Source organism: Lithobates pipiens, unplaced genomic scaffold (assembly GCF_037356315.1).
Source record: "Lithobates pipiens isolate NorthernLeopardFrog02 unplaced genomic scaffold, aLitPip1_a1.2 Scaffold_10, whole genome shotgun sequence".
In the NCBI taxonomy this organism is placed as follows: Eukaryota; Metazoa; Chordata; class Amphibia; order Anura; family Ranidae; genus Lithobates; species Lithobates pipiens.
Window position 1 is genome coordinate 72,036,090 of NW_027507686.1, and position 17,668 is coordinate 72,053,757.

At 46.1% G+C, this 17,668-nt stretch overlaps 1 protein-coding gene across 2 annotated transcripts in view; it reads right to left on the bottom strand.

The window, feature by feature from the left end:
* The window catches only part of EML3 (EMAP like 3), a 194,898-nt gene that overhangs the window by 52,562 nt on the left and 124,668 nt on the right, over positions 1–17,668 (bottom strand). For both annotated transcript variants that reach the window (XM_077455852.1, XM_077455850.1), the window contains 2 exons: positions 17,363–17,514; positions 6,146–6,271 (listed from right to left, as the gene is read on the bottom strand). In XM_077455852.1, the coding sequence (XP_077311978.1) occupies positions 6,146–6,271; positions 17,363–17,514 (278 nt within the window). The remainder of the gene's footprint in view (positions 1–6,145; positions 6,272–17,362; positions 17,515–17,668) is intronic.

Below are 17,668 nucleotides of genomic sequence, written 5' to 3' on the forward strand. Positions count from 1 at the left end.
TACAACCTGTTCCCGTGCCCTGGCCAAAGTGGGGTTCTGCATCTGGGCAGTACCAAATGCCCCCTGAGGAACACCCAAATCTGGCAAGTCAGGGGTAGAGGCCATTTCCTCATCCTCTTCCCCCAGCATTACCTGAAGCGGGGAAGGTCCCCCCCCCTCAGTGTTCAGGTAGGTCTGAGAACCCCACATATTGACATCCTTAACAGTATCAGCACTATTTTCATCATTATTAACCAAAGTCTTGGCGTTTTTATCAACTGGGTCCATATTACGAATATGTGGCATCTCAGGGTTATTACCCTCAACAACAGGAACAGAGGGACTAGTTTCTTCCCAGTCTCTGGACCTTTCAGACAGTTCTCCTTGTCTCCAAAGTTTTGCAAATAACGGACAGTCACGTCCTATGATAACGTCATGTACCAAGTTCTTTACCACCCCCACCTCTTGAATACCAGTGCCATATGCTGTGGAGATGGACACCGAGATGAGAGGGTACTCTCTAGTGTCCCCATGAATGCACACAACCCACAAAATTTTGCTTACCGGACCGATCTTCCCAATTACTCTAGGGTGAACCAGGGTTACCATGCTTCCAGAGTCCAGCAAAGCCTGTGCAGGGTGGTGGTTAACTTGGACTTCACACTCAAACTTCCCCTCTCCAAGGTCAAGATGTGTTGTACACGCTTTATGGGCATAAAAAGACCCCCTCCGAAGTACCACGCATTCCATGGGTTCTTCCTGCAATGGGCAGTGGGCCCGGGTATGGCCCCAGGCATGACATCGCCAACATTGTACATCCCCTCCTCTCCGATCAGGAACAGGTCGCTGAGGGGGTAACGGGTGTGACTCTTGGCCTTCCGGGATGTTGGTTCCAGGGCTCCTGGGGACCTCCTTTCGAAGGACAGCAGTTGGTCGGGAAGGCCGTGGCAGACTGGGCCCTTGACGCTTGGTGGGGCCAAGCAGATCCTCCACCACTGTATATCGTTCCACCATCTCGACAAGGCAGTTCACAGTTTTGGGGTCTCCATGGCTGACCCACCGTTGAAGGTCGTCTGGCAGTGACCTTAAGTATCGGTCCAGCACGACCCGCTCCACAATTTGGGTGCCAGACAACACTTCGGGCTGCAGCCATTTTTTTACTAGTTGCACCAGGTCATGCATTTGAGATCGCGGTGGCTGGTTTGAACGATACTTCCATTAGTGCACTCGTTGGGCCTGAACAGCCGTAGTCACCCCCAACCGAGCCAGTATTTCTGCCTTTAGCTTTTGATAATCTTTAGCATCTTCTGGTGGTAGGTCAAAATAGGCTTTTTGAGGATCTCTGGTGAGGAAAGGAGCAATTAAGCCGGCCCACTGGTCCTGGGGCCACCCTTCTCTCTCTGCCGTCCTCTCAAATGTAGCCAGAAACACCTCTACATCATCACTCAGGGACAATTTCTGCAGAAAATGGCTTTCCCTTACGGTCACCTGGTTGCCAGGGGCAACAGCCACTTGTTCACGGCCCTGAGAAAGCTGTTGCACTGCTTCTTTTAAGGCAGCTATCTGAGCCTGCATAACCCCTTGTTGGGTCGCTTGCTGGGCTGCTAACTGGGCCACCAACAGGCGAGTATTTTCTTGCTGCAGAGCCAGCGCCTCGTTGTGGTGTGTTTTTTGTATCTCCAGCTGGGTTGCTAAGCGCTGATTAGCTTCCTCATGGCGAGTCTGCACTTGCATATTAGCAAAGGACAGCTGTTTAATTAGCTCCTCCATTGTTTCAGCTTTCAACAGTTGTGCAGCTTTAACCCAGGACATAAATTCACGGTACTGTCCCTTTAAATGTCAGTTCAAATCCAATGTAAAAAAAAAATAGCAAGAAAAACGCCTGTTGCTTTGTCCTGCCCGCATTCTCCACCACTTGTAATGTTCGGGGGACCAGGTAGATCGCAGGACACAGGTTTTTCACACAACAAAGGGTTTATTAATTTAAATAGCTTTACAGCAGCCAAAAACAAAAGGAAAAAGGGTTTGTAGTCTCACCGACTTGCAAAGTCCAGAATAGCTGTCTTTATCAAAACAGAGCTTGATCTTGATGGCAGGTAGCTTCCCCTGCCAGGAGCCTTCCAAACAGGACACTGCTGTCCACTTCAGTTGCTGCAGTCCAAAATAAACACCATCCACCATCCACCATGTCTTCTCCACTCCTCCACACCCATCTACCACTTCCTGTCTTGTTTTTTAAAGACACTCCCTTAACAGGTGGGTTAATCAATTTTATTCCTTTAAAGAGACCACAACCCAAACAGAGGGGAAATATAGTGTCCTTCCAGGACCCAGCCACGGCGTCCTGTACAGTATATAAGCACTCTTTAGCAAAGGGGTTTACACTTTCCACAAGAAACAACCTCGAAGTGAACCTAATATTCATATGTATCGAGCTTCTTTTACAAAAGTTTTATTGTCATATATGCCAACAGAACAGGTTTACAACAGAGCAGTATCACATTCAGTATACATCGTAAATCAGGGCCTAATGGCCTTCATCAGTACAAAAGAACCAGGAACGGTGATCCCTAATTAGATTCAGACAAGAAGGGTCTAAAAAGCAGATGATCAGTGTCCCGACACATGCCAGGGATCCTATAAACCTGTATTAGGGATGTGCAATACACCATATTGTTACCTGAAGGTTAGTATCCTCGAGAGAAGAGTAAAGAAAAGGAGCGTGAGGAGAAAGAGGTTAGGAGAATAGAGAGAAATGGTAGGGATGCAAAGATAGGAAATAGAGTAGCGCGTGACTAGGAAGAGGGCAGGAGGTGAAGAGGAATTGAAAGAAGGAAGGGGGGTAAGGGGTCCATGGGGCAAGCGTGACAAGAGACCTACAATGATAGCAATGTTACATCAAACCAAGAAGGGTGGTGGTATGCAATCTAAGGTTGCCAAACCTTGAGGAACTTGTTATGCGTGTCAGAAAGGACAGCCGTCAATTTGTCGTTGGTCATGACATCATTCAGGCGATTTTTGACTGCCTCAAAGCTTAATGTGGGGGTTTTCCACGCTCTGTATGGAGCTTCTAATGCTTACTCCAGTCTTAGGACCCCCCCCACCCCTTTGTTTGCCCCTTCTCCATTAAAGCTTCTCAACTGGCCCATAAGAAAGACTAAATATATACAGTGGTGTGAAAAAGTGTTTGCCCCACTTAAGTGTTTCGGAACATCAAACTAATTTAAACAATAGTCAAGGACAACACAAGTAAACACAAAATGCAATTTGTAAATGAAGGTGTTTATTATTAAAGGTGAAAAAAAATCCAAACCATCATGGCCCTGTGTGAAAAAGTGATTGCCCCCTAAACCTAATAACTGGTTGGGCCACCCTTAGCAGCAACAACTGCAACCAAGCGTTTGCGATAACGTGCAATGAGGCTTTTACAGCGTCCTGGAGGAATTTTGGCCCACTCATCTTTGCAGAATTGTCCTAATTCAGTTACATTAGAGGGTTTTCAAGCATGAACGGCCTTTTTAAGGTCATACCACAACATCTCAATAGGATTCAGGTCAGGACTTTGGCTAGGCCACTCCAAAGTCTTCATTTTGTTTTTCTTCAGCCATTCGGTGGTGGACTTGCTGGTGTGTTTAGGATCATTGTCCTGCTGCAGAACCCAAGTTTGTTTCAGCTTGAGTACACGAACAGATGGTCGGACATTCTCCTTCAGGATCTCTTGGTAGACAGCAGAATTCATAGTTCCTTTTATCACGCCAAGTCTTCCAGGTCCTGAAGCAGCAAAACAGCCCCAGACCATCACACTACCACCACCATATTTTACTGTTGGTATAATGTTCTTTTTATGAAATGCAGTGTTCCTTCTACGCCAGATATACTTGGACACACACCTTCCAAAGAGTTCCACTTTTGTCTCATCGGTCCACAGAATGTTGTCCCAAAAGTCTTGGGGATCATCAAGATGTGTTGTGGACAAATTGAGACGAGCTTTGATGTTCTTTTTGCTCAGCAGTGGTTTTCTCCTTGGAACTCTGCCATGCAGGCCATTTTTGCCCAGTCTTTTCCTGATGGTGGAGGCATGAACGCTGACCTTAACTGAGGCAAGTGAGGCCTGCAGTTCCTTGGACGTTGTTGTGGGGTCTTTTGTGACCTCTTGGATGAGTCGTCGCTGCGCTCTTGGGGTAATTTTGGGCGGCCGGCCACTCCTGGGAAGGTTCACCACTGTTCCATGTCTTCGCCATTTGTGGATAATGGCTCTCACTGTGGTTCGCTGGATTCCCAAAGCTTTGGAAATGGCTTTATAACCCTTTCCAGACTGATAGATCTCAATTACTTTCTTTCTCAATTGTTCCTGAATTTCTTTGGGTCTCGGCATGATGTGTAGCTTTTAAGGATCTTCTGGTGGACCTTACTGTGTCAAGCAGCTCCTATTTAAGTGATGCCTTGATTGTGAACAGGTGTGGCAATAATCAGACCTGGGTGTGGCTAGAGAAATTGAACTCAGGTGTGGACAACCACAGTTATAGTATGTTTTAACAAACAAACACTTTTTCACACAGGGCCATGATGGTTTGGATTTTTTTTCACCTTTAATAATAAACACCTTCATTTACAAATTGCATTTTGTGTTTACTTGTGTTGTCCTTGACTATTGTTTAAATTTGTTTGATGTTCCGAAACACTTAAGTGTGACAAACATGCAAAGGAACAGGAAATGTATATATACACTTTTTCTTTCAGGTGTCATTAGTTGGATCACGCAACATCATAAGTTACCTTCGCCCTCTTCCTCTTTGGCAGAGGGCACATCCTAAATGCTACAGAGAACTGTGCCTCATTGTGATATGGTGCCCCTATCTATAGCTTTCTTCTGTGAGTCCAGAGTGGAGGGTGAGCTCTTGACACTCTGGGCTCGCATGAAGTGTGTTGAAGGACCCTGTGCATCTTCTAACTTGGAAGTGGAGCAGTGTTAAATGGATGAGCAGTGCTGGATTGCTGAATAGTGAGTGTATGGAGACAGACCTAGAGATAGGATAGATATGGGAGCCGGGAATGCTTTTTTTTTTTTAAAAGATGCTGGGTACTGTCATTTGTACCTTTTTATATATATTTTGTCCAAGTTTGAATTGGGTTTTAAACTTAACTTAAGCCACATATCATAGGCAGTGCAGTTACAATCAATAACTGTTTTGTGTTGTTTTAATCACTTGATTTTATTTATGTGCTTTAACAAGTTACAATACTATTCTATGTTTTTAAATCTGCCGTTTTAAAAAAAATTACACCTGGTAATCCTGCCGGGAAGGTCTATTTTCATGTACTTCCTGTCTTAGCCCTTGTACACACAGTCGGACATTCTGACAACCAAATCCGTTGGATTTTGTCCGAAACTGTTTCATACACACGGTCAGACAAAGTTGTCGGAAAATCCGATTGTACATAACGCAATGACGTTATTTCGTTACGACGGGACTAGGTTCAGGCTAGTAGCCAATAGCTTTGGTCTAGGAATTTGATCTGAGCATGCGTGGCACTTTGTCCATCGGAGTAGGCTACACATGATCGGAGTTTGTCCGATAGGAGCATGTTGTCGGAAAATTTTATAGACAAGTTAGAAAACTTGGTCCGTCGGATATTCCGACGGAAATAGTCCGATAGAGACCACACACAGTTGGATTATCCGACAATACGGTCCGATCGGACACATTCCGTCAGAATCTCCGACCGTGTGTACAAGGGCTAAGATTGACAATGCTCCCATTTGTGCTCCTGCATTGTCAACCTGTCACACACACTCCCAGTAGATACTACAAGAAACTGTGCTTACACACTTTGCCCTGGTAAATTGCACAGTTATCATCAGGAAACAATTTCATACACAAAGCCAAATACTTAACATTTCTTAGGCCTCGTGCATACTGGATGTTTTTACTGCTGTTCCTATAGGTTTCTGGCATTTTTTTTCTTGCCTCTAAACTCCCCTGCGTGTTAGCCTATTCTTATGAAGGAAAGGTTTTGGGTCAATTTTACTGCACTTTGGCCATGAATACTCTTGCGATCATGTTAATTTTCTATTCAATGTTAAGAATTTCAGTTCTCTTTGACCTGCATAGAAAAATATTTTTCAACAGACACAAAGAAATACATAGAAACAAAGTGTACAAACCTGTATAACAGGAGAAAATCCATGCTCCAATGACCCTTTAAGAAGAGCATTCTTTGTTGTGCCGACCAATAATTCACCATTTGCGCCTTCAGCAATGGAACGGACGGTTCCAAACTGCTCAGAAATCTGAGTAAACAATAAAGTTATGTCATGGTGTGCACTATCATCAGGTTCCAAGCTTGTTCTTATGTAAAGAAACAGACATTTTTATATGGGGGTTTAGCATGGCCTTATGCTTGCTTACAATTCATGCTATTGATAGGGTTTTATATTCTGAAACAACAAATGTTTGCTGTGACATATTTTACTTAAAGTGCTACTAAACACACAACAATAAAATCAGTCTGTATATGCAGTAAAGCATGCTTGTTACTAAACTGGAACTAAAGGGGTTAATCCTCCGCATTGTGCAAAAAGGCTGTTTGATTTTGTCATCTCTGATCCTCACCTTCTTTTAATATCTCCAATCCATCTGCTGATAGTACAGAGCCCTGGGGGCACTCTGCACTTGCTCAGTTTGGTGTGTATTGCTAGAGCTTTTTTTTTTTTTTTTTTTTTTTATACATTGGGAGGGTGCATGTGATAAACACAGGGCCAATTAGCACCATCCAGACAGAGAATCAGGGGTCTTAGAACAGTCAGAAAACTCCTCCTGGGGCTTGACCAAGATGGCGACTGGGCTGGACGTCTAGAAGCGGAGCTCTGCACCAACAGAAGGGAAAACATCCTGTTAACTCACCCTGACCTGGCTGAGACCCCTCTAACCTTCCTCACTGGCTTGTGTAAATGGTCCTGACTCGGAAGAGCAAAGGAGGAACTTGTACAACGCAACGTGGGGGAACCCCAACCCGACCCTCCGGAGCGGGACTTCCAATATGGTGACACAAACTTCTGAGGCCGACCCAGCCCTCACAGAGAATGACAACTTCTTGGCACTCATGCAGGTCCTTTAACGGATGGCAAGCACAGTTACTACTAAGATTGATTAGTAGTAGATTCCCTGCAGATCCAGATGGGCCTTATGAGAAAGGACTATGAAAAGATCCGTTGGCAGGTGGACAAGGTCGAGAGCCACGTGGGGGTCCTGTTCTTCACTACAGAGGTCCAGTTCTTCCCTAAATCCGAGGAAGCAGCATAATGGGTGAATACCTTCCCATGTGTGTGATCTGGAGACCTCGGGGCCCTGGGCTGAGTCTGGACGACGTGAGTTAATCCCTGCTTTGTTTTTTTTTACTTTTTTTCCTGCCCTTAGAAGCTGGGTGACTCTCCACTGAATACCCTGTCTCACCTCTCTGTTTCATGCTCACCATCCTGAGCGGTACTGACAGTGCGGGGCTGACGGCTGTCTGTATGCATACTCCCAATGCCTTTTGAACCTGCTCGAGGAGGGGACCACAGGCTGAACACAGGTAAATGTTACCTTCGAGCCCTGAACTAATGGATACCGGACCGATACTTCTGCCTGTGACCTTGAGGTGACTTTTCTTCCTCCGTTTTACACCCCTTTCTGTATCATGGTCCCGGGACTGCAGCAGCTTTCTTTCCCCGCCAATACATCCAGCTCTGTGGTCGCCCAGTCCAACCATGATGTCGACCCAAGGGAACATATTTGATAATTACCAGTACTCTGCTTTGCTTGTCTACACAACCTGGCACTATACACAAGCAGCTCAAGTTTGTGCCCCTAGCTCAACCAGGAGACTCCTGATTTTTCTATCCCGCTCTGTTGGTGGCATCTCTGCTACACCCCTATGCATTTAGGGCTCGGGTGTTCGTCGCCTACTTGACTTATGTTCACGACCTCATGTGGTTGTTAACCATCCTTGTTGGGGGGATCCAGGTGCACCCAAGTTGGAATGGATACACGGAGTGGGGGGAAGTTGGGGTTCATGTTCTTTATTTTGCTGTTTTTTTTGTTTTAAGTTTTTCGAGTTATATGCTAGCTAATGAAGAAATATTGTTTCTGTATGTAACGCAGATGCTGCAGACATGTTTGCAGCTGCCAGAAGGCTGTCGGCAGTGGATATCCCCTTCCGGGGCTGCCTTTGGTGATCCAGATGCAGGACCGAGGCCCTCTAATATCCCCATACCTTCCCCTATGCCCCCCCAACAGTGATCTCATGGAATGTCCTCCTGGAATGTCCGGGGGTTGAATTTCTAAATTAAACTTGCCTTGGTTTTTAAATTCCTCAAACAGTATTCCCCTGTTTTTTTGCGTTCTGCAGGAAAGGGAGGTAGGGTGCTTAGCCTCAAGAGACCATGGGTTGGCCACTACTACCACGCTACCCTCTCCACCCATGCTAGGGGGGTTAGTATTTTAATCCATATAACTCTCCCGGTTACACTCCTGGACCTGCATCTGGATCCCGAAGGTAAATACGTGGTTCTCCACGCAAGTGTTGATGGCATGCCTTTAATACTGGTGGGTCTGTATAATCCTTCACCATCCTCCATTGGACTCCTCAGTAAGATAACACAGATAGTGGGCATCCTACTCGGTCGCCACAGTGATTTTAGCTGGGGACTTCAATATGGTACCGTGCCCAAATATAGACAAACTGTCTCCCGACCTGGCTACGGATTCGCCACTCTCCCGTTGGGTGACAACATTAGGTCTCACAATGTTTGGAGATGGAAATACCCGGGGACAAGGGGCTACACTTGTAGTTCTGCTGTGTACATGGCTATGTCATGCATCAACCTCATATATGTCCGCAGTCCTGTCTTATCTAAGGTACAGGAGATATCTGCTCTCCCTAGTGGGATCTCGGACCATGCACTCATTCTCCTGAAAATACACACTAGGGTGGCTTATGGTGGCTTATGCTTATGGCGCTTATCAAGATTTTGGGTCTCGGATTAGCACTTTGAGCCTGTGGTGGAATCAACCATTATGCCATATTGGGCTCCTGACCCCATTGGGGCAGAGACTCCTGCCTGATGGGAAGAATTCAAACTTTATATTAAGCAGCAGTATAGATCCGCCATAGGGTCGGCATGCTCCTCCTCCCAGGCTTTGCTTGTCCAAGCTGAGGCTACTGCCCAGAGGTTGGAGACAGAATATGTTGAAACTGGAGAGGAGAGTCAGAGGATGGACTTGCTTGTAGCCCTGAGGGAGGTTCAGCTCCTCAAACTCTCGGCAGCAAAAAACAACTACTCTATCAATCACAAATGGTATTAGAGCAGGGTGACAGATGAAGTCGTATGCTTGCTTGGCTCTCTAGAGAGCCAACAGATACTACCCACATCGCAAACATCAAGGACGGGTCTGGGAGGTTGCTGTCAGACTCGGATGAAATAAACACATGCTTTGCAGCCTACTACAGAGACCTATACTCCTCTAGAGCGGAGTACACCCCTATAGAACTCCAATCCTTCCTCTACAATCTTCAATTCCCCACTCTATCAGAGGATGCACGTTTGCAATTAGAGACTCCAATCACTCTGAGAGAGTTTCAGACAGCAGTGATCTCTATGCAGGCCGGCAAGACCCTGGGGGGGGGGTGGCCTCCCAGCCCAGTTCTTCAAGATGCACTGTGCCTCACTGGCTGAAAGACTTAGAGGGGCCCTCTTAACGTCTCTCAGAGATAATACTCTGCCATCCTCTATGATAAGAGCCGTGATCGGCCTTTATATCATGGCTTCGGATGTTATACTCTGACCTGACTGCTAAGGTTCGGATGACTGGCCTCCTCTCTGCACCATTCCCGCTCCACCGAGGCACCAGGCAGAGCTGCCCCCTCTCCCCAGCCCTATTTGTCTTTGCCATTGAGCTCCTGGCTATCCTCCTCCGGTCCTCATTGATGGTCGCTGGTATATCAGTCCACTCCATTGTTGAGAAAGTGTCTATGTATGCTAGAGGTCGACCGATATATCGGCTGATATATTGGCCGATATTTGGCATCTTTTAATTAATCTGCATCGACTGATTGTGCTGATGAAAAAAGCAGATTATCACTTCAGTGGAACTTGCAAAAGACTTCTGTAATAGAAGTCAATGCAAGTGTTCTGTTGAGGGACTTCTCTTCTCTGGGCAGTCTGCCAAGAAAAGATCAGAGATACAATGTTTCTTCTTATCAATGGACTGGACTCAGTGTGTAGGCTTCTCAGTTTAACCATTTAAAGACTAAATCTTTTCTGACACTTGTTGCTTACAAGTAAAAATCCTGTATTTTCTGCTAGAAATTCACTTAGAACCCCCAAAAATCATATATATTTTTTTAGCAGAGACCCTAGGGCAGGGGTCTCAAACAGGCGGCCCTCCAGCTGTTGCTAAACTCCAATTCCATGAGGCATTGCAAGGCTAGCAGTTACAAACATGACTCCCATAGGCAGAAGCATGATGGGAATTGTAGTTTCGCAACAGCTGGAGGGCCGCCAGTTTGAGACCCCTGCCCTAGGGAATGAAATTTTATGTCACACGGTATTTGCGCAGCGGTCTTTCAAATGCAATTTTTTTGGAAAAAATACACTAATGATTTAAAAAAAAACCAGTAAAGTTAGCCCATTTTTTTTCGTCCAAAAGTTTTGAGTACCTGTTTTTGTGTATTTATTATTTAATATATAGTTTTTTTTATCTAAATTATACATACAAGTGAACTGATTGGAGGTTTGTTTTGTTTAATAAATGTTTAAATGTAAGAAATTTTCTGTATCACTTGTTACTTAAGGCTGCTTTCACACTGGAGTAGGCAGGTGTTGACAGTAAAATGCTGCTAGTTTTAGCGGCGCTTTACCGCCATTTTAGCGGCGCTATTCGGCTGCTAGCGGGGCACTTATAACCCAGCTAGTGGCCGTGGAAGGGGTTAAATGCGCCCGTGAATCGCGGCTGCCAATTCGCATTGCAGGCACTTCGGCAGCAGTGCCCATTCATTTCAATGGGCAGGAGAGGTGGAGGAGCGGGATACACCGCTCCAAAAATGCTGCTTGCAGGACTTTTTTTAACGTCCTGCCAGCGCATCGCCACAGTGTGAAAGCACTCGGGCTTTCTATTTCTTTCGATTTCTAAATATTGGCATCGGCATTGGCCAGAGAAAAACCCATATCGGTTGACCTCTAATGCATGCTGATGATACCCTCCTCTACACCCATCTCTGTTGGCAACCCTAGAACTGATTGTCTTATTTGGCAAATTTTTAGGAATTAGAATTAATTGGGAGAAGTCGGTCCTATTTCCCCTAAATCCAAGTAGACCCCCCCCCCCCCAGACTTGTGCTCCCCTCTCCAATGGGTAGATAGCTTTAAATACCTGGGCATCCAGATCCGTAGACACCTACCAAAGTATCTAGAGTTCAATGTACTCCCCGTTCTTCAGAGGCTTATGCAGAAGGGCTCTGTCTGAAAGAATCTACCACTCACCCCTGTAGGCCGAGTAAATTTAATTAAAATGTCATTCCTCCCTAAGTTTCTGTACGTCTTTAGAAACACCCCTATTAGTACACCTAACTCCTTCTTTATGAAATTAGAACAAACGGTTAGTTCAGTTATATGGCAGGGGTCGATACCGAGAGCAGCTAAGTCCACACTTCAGCCTGCACTGTCAGAAGGGGGTCTTGCCCATCACAACTTTAAGAAATACTATTGGGCTGCGGTCCTGGTATCAGTGAGGTGGTGGTTCACACAGGATCAATCCAATCCCTCATTCAACCTAGAGGCAGCTATATTGGGATTCTGAACTAAGCAATTTAGTCTACAGAGGGCCTAGATCCACCACACAAATTACTACCCCCATGAGGACCACTGTACGGGTGTGGAAAGTCTTGTAGCTTCTGGAGAAGCCACAGACGTTCTCTCCCCACATACCCCTATGGGGCAATCCATCAATGCCCCATCTGCAGACTGTACCTGACCTGCAACTATGGGCCAGATATGTAGTGAGAACACTGGGAGACATCATACCTGAGGGACGTCTGCTTTCCTTTGGAGAGCTGAAGGGCAAATTTGGCTTCCCCCGGATGTATTTTAGGTTCCTACAGTTAAAGGCATGCCCTCAGGGTGCAGTTCCCCAGTTCTATTAAGGTCAAACCCCACTAGGTGGAGAGGCTGCTTACATCCCGCATCATAGACAGAACATTATCCTCCATCTTTCTCTGACTTACCTGTGCGGGTGGCTCTGGGGCTACTAGAGCCTTCTTGGCCTGGCAACGTGACCTTCCGGCACTAACTGAAGAGGATTGGTCTGAGGGCCTACAACATTTTATCCTTCTTATGATCTCCGCAAAGGATAGATTTATACAGTTAAAATTTCTCCACAGGGTGCACTACATGCCTCAAAGGCTGTCATTAATGTATCATACCTCTGATGATAAATGTCCTAAATACAATAGGGATGTTGGCAACTACATACATATGGTATGGCTTTGCCCACGAGTGCTAGAGTTTTGGCAGGCAGCGGCTGCTGACATGCGCTCGATCAGACAACTTGCCCACAACTACCCATAAAAAAGTTGTTTATCTTTTATGCTGCATTTTATACCAGGAAAACAATACTACTCCAATGGAAGGTGACAGAGCCAACTGGGGCTTCCACTTGGAGGGAACTGGTGAACACTGCTCTCCCTCTTTACAAGCTGACATACATGGGATGTAGCTGTCCCAAGAAATTTCATAAAATTTGGTCGGCATGGATGGAGGCCAGGCGTCTCACTGTATAGCTCTGCGTGGGAGATCCCATTCTACCCAACCCCTCTTGGAGATCCTCCTGGCTCTCCTGTCTGGTAACACCAGACAGTGTCATATTTCACCCCCTCCCCCCCTCTTTCCTCCCCCTAGTGATTGCACAAAATACTTCCAATATTCACGTTCTTTGATTTTGCCACAAATGTAATATTCAATATACATGATGACAAGGTTTACCCAGGTTTAATCCCAGATGTTACCCTGTTTCCAAGCTCTTCTGGGAAATAACCTTGGTGTAATATGCTTACTTAATGAATCTTGTTCTTTTTCTTTGGTTCTGTTAGGGCCGGTTCACACTGCGAGCCGCAGCGAGGCGTCTCCGACTTCCTCGCCGCGACTTGCAGGGGGGGTCAGCGGCGACTTGCAGAGGACTTCTGCATAGAAGTCAATGCAAGTCGCCCCCGAAGTCGCCCCGAAGTAGTACAGGAACCTTTTTTCTGAGTCGGAGCGACTCGAGTCGCTCCTCTCAGAACGGTTCCATTGTACTCAATGGGGACGACTTGCGGGAGCGAGGCGAGGCGAGCCGTGTCGCCTCGCCTCGCGCCGCAGTGTGAACCGGCCCTTACCTGACCCTTCTGGATGGTTACATTGTTTATTGCTTATCGATGTAACACCTGCTATGCTTAAATTGTAACCAGTTGAATATCTCAATAAATATTCCTTCTGTTAAAAAAAAAGAAAACTCCACCTACAAGCTTTAACTAGTGTTTGGCTAAATACTGATGGACGTCACAAGACTGCTCTAACTGCTGATGAGAAAAGGTATTTAGCAGTTTATATTTACTAAAATAATTGCATTTCCATGTTCGGTGTACTGTGGGAGAGCAGATATAGTGAATGCAGGGTCCTGGGTTTAGTAACGCTTTAAATCTAAACTCCAGACAAACAGCTGAACACACAGATTAAATACATATATGGAACCTGTTTTACCTTGCAAATTATTTTTTTAGTCTGCGTATCCAATTATATGATTTACACAATTCTGCCACACAGAATAGCCCTCTCTGTTAGGGCAGGCAGGATATCTTTTTTGTTTATCTTCTGCAGTTAAAGAGGAACAAATTATTATTATTATTTATTACAAATTATGCTCACATAATTTGTAATAACATCTTTGCCACTCTGAAGCTTCCCTCCAACCAATTTGTATATTATTTTATGTATACTGTGATTCTGTACTTGCCAAATATGTTGCAGAAATCAAGTCTGGCTGCAACCATTTTAATTGTGGGCAGCTGAAGCTGCTGCCTGTTCATTTCATGGATTTATACAAAAACACAGGAGGCACACCTCCAGCTCTGCAGCTCTCATTGGCCCTCCTTTGACTCATCCCCCCTCCCTCCCTGGTAAACTCTCATAAGAGTTAGAGAGAGAACTTTTGCAAGGTATTTACTGGCAGAAAACTATCCAAAGTTAAAACAACAAGGGCAGAAGATTTAATAGATGGAAAGTTGAAAAAAAAGTTTGCTTTAAGTAACACTAATGCCGCGTACACACGATCAGACTATCCGGCGGACTTTGTCCTGCGCACAATCCACCAGACTTTGCAGCATCCATCGGCGAGATTGACACCTCGCGAGCCCTGGTATGGATTTAAAGGGGAACCCCCACACCAAAAAAAACGGCATGGGGGCCCCCAAAGTCCATACCAGACCCTTATCCGAGCACGCAGCCTGGCCAGTAAGGAAAGGGGGTGGGGGCGAGAGAGCGCCCTTCCTCCTGAGCCATACCAGGCTGCATGCCCTCAACATAGGGGGTGCTTTGGGGAAGGGGGGCCCTGCGGGACTGTAAAATCATAGGGGGTAGGGTCACCAGGTGACATCACCAGGTACCTATATAAGTCGCCGTGCGACGTGTCCCTGCCATTACGGCCAGAGAGAGAGTTGTGTCAACATCAGAAGAAGAGAAGAAGAAGGAAGAAGAAGAAGCAGAAGCAGAAGGTGGCGGTGACAGCGACAAGACCGGGCCAACGCTAGTAAAAGAGCAGGAAGAAGAAAGTGGAGGCCCGGCAAGAAGAACTGAAGAGCGGGACAAGATCCCCGAAGTCGGAAGAAGACCCCCTAAGTTGGAAGAAGACCCCCCGATGGTGGTAGCGACAAAGGAGAAATCCGGGCTCCTCCGCTAGTAAAAGAGCTAGTAAAAAAGCAGAAGAGTCCGGTGAGAAGACCCCCGAAGACGGAATAAGACCCCCGGAGCTGTTAAATAAAGTATTTTAAAAACCTGTGTTGTGTTTTTTTATTAACACTTTTTTCCCCCAGATGAATGGGTAGGGGTACATCGTACCTCATACTCATTCACATAGGGTGAGGGGCTGGAATATGGGGGCCCTTTATTAAAGGGGGTTCCCGGATTCTGATAAGTCACCCGTCCACAGACCCTGACAGCCAATGGCCAGGGTTGTCAGGAGGAGGCCCTTGTCCTCACCAACATGGGGACAAGGTGCTTTGGGGTGGGGGGTCCGCAGGGCCCCCCCTTCCCCAAAGCACCCCCCATGTTGAGGGCACGTGGCCTGGTATGGCTCAGGAGGGGGGGGGGGCACTCACTCGTCCCCACCCCCTTTTCTGACCGGTTGGGCTTCATGCTCGGATAAGGGTCTGGTATAGACTTTGGGGGGACCTCCATGCCGTTTTTCCAGTGTTCCCTTTTAAATCCGTAACAGGCAACGGGGCTCGCGAGGTGTCAATCTTGCCGATGGTGGCGGCAACATTGACTTCCTTCGCTAGTCCCGTCTAGCTGGAGCCACGTTCAAAATGAACAGACTTTACTCCATGTGTGGGCAAGTCCGTTCATTTCAAAAGTCCAGCGGACTAGCACACAGACGGGTGGATTGTCCACCGGGCTGCCAAGTCTAGCTGACAATTTGGAGTCGAGACTTCTTTCTAAGTCCGCCAGACTTTTGGGAAGAAAAAGTCCGCTGGAGCCCACACACGGGCGTATTGTCTGGCGGACTCTGGTCCGCCAGATAATCTGATTGTGTGTACGCGGCATTACAGGTCATGTCTCTCCCCTGGGCTGTAACTGTACAGTGAAAAAGGAGCAGCAGAACAGCTCATCTCCCAATCACTCTGCTCTCTCCTACTGTCAGCATTTTCCCTGTTAGCGCATAAGCACTGCAGCACAATTAACTGTCTTTTTGCTGCTTCTCCCTTTTCCAATTTAAGCAATGCTGTACAGTGGTTTGCAAGAGGCTGATACCAAGTCATATGTAGGTACTAACACTGCCAGCATTTGAGAAAATACATCTAATGCCTTTTACATCTGCCTGGAATACAACTTTAATTGTGCTAGGTGAATTTCACAAGGTATAGATTTGCATATACATTATATAAGATCATGCTCATATTTTTAGAACACCTTGAAATGTAAAGCATAAAGCAAACTTAATTTGGTTCATCATTGAAATACAAATAACAACTGTATTGAACATAATGCAATTTAAAAAGTGAAGCTATGCTGCTGCTGGAACCATATACTTTTCTTCTTTTTTCATTGTTTCACTTGACATCTCTTTCCATAAAGTAACTGAAAAAACTCCTTCCTATTGTTGTGATAACGTGATTAGAAATCTTAATTGCCTTTCAGTTTTTTCAGTTACATATCAGCTGAGGTGACCTGTCACAAAAACACAATAAGGGAGATTACACCATGAAAAGCGCTGTCAAGTGCTAACTCCCCACTGGTTTTAGTCCCAGTGTCACATCACATTCGGATACCCATCACATTTTGCTACCAGCTGGAGTGCGCATGTGTGACGCTGCCATATGCGTTTCAACACAGGGCCACTCGCCGCGCTTCAGGCATGGCCTTGCTTTGCTCAGCATAATTATAATCTAACTCTATGTCCACTTGGATGGTGGGACTTGAACCTGGACTCAGGGGTGGAACGCATTTGGTGACATTGCACATGCACAGTCCAGCAGGTAGCCAAATGTGACGAAACATCGGTTCACACTAGAGCGATATGGGAAGTCCAACCTGGCATGAACTCCAACCACAACATTTCCGGTCGGAGATCCCGAGTTCTTGCTACTGCACATGCGTGCACGCACACACCTTAAACAGCTACAGAAAGCCCATACACGAGGGTTGGATTTCTCGGCAGCATTTGGCGCTACTGCGCATGCGCAATGTTGACAGAAAACCCATACATGTCAGTTGTATTTTTTTTCCTTGCCCCCTCCTCTGCCATCATTGAAATGTTTTTTTTCCTGGGCACCTATGGGTACCTATTTCTGATGGGTAACTGCTTCTGTGTCTGCTTTTCTCTCCTAGGTAAGAAAAGCAGAAGTTCACACACCCTCCCAAACTAATGGGGTACTTCACATATCTTAGTAGGCTACAGAACCAATCTGCAAGCGCACAGTGGGGAGTCGGCTGTGAAACAGCAGAAAGTAACAGCAGGCTTCCAACGGCCAAGATGGCAGCTTTAGTGGCCCAAAGACTGATGTAGAACTTGCCCAGGTTAAGACAGCGCTGGATTACTGGACTGGTGAGTGCCCCATAGAATAATATTACCCACGCCTTTTTCTTCCTTCTTACCTCACATTCTTTAAGTTGGGTCAGCGTGTCACTCCATAGCACCAAGCGTTTGTCCTTTCCTCCTGAACTGAGGACAGATCCCCCTTTGAGAGCAGTAAGTGAAGACACACTACCATCATGGGCACGCGTGTGACGTAGTATTTGGTACGTGTCTGCGGAGAAAATTAACATGAAAAATATAGTAAGAAAACTCTCAGTATTGGCTCTGTCCAGCAAAGAGAAATAAACATGATTCACATGACCACTGCACAATTGGCTAGAGATGGTTGCACTCCAAATAGATTTTATTCTCCTATTCCCAGCAAG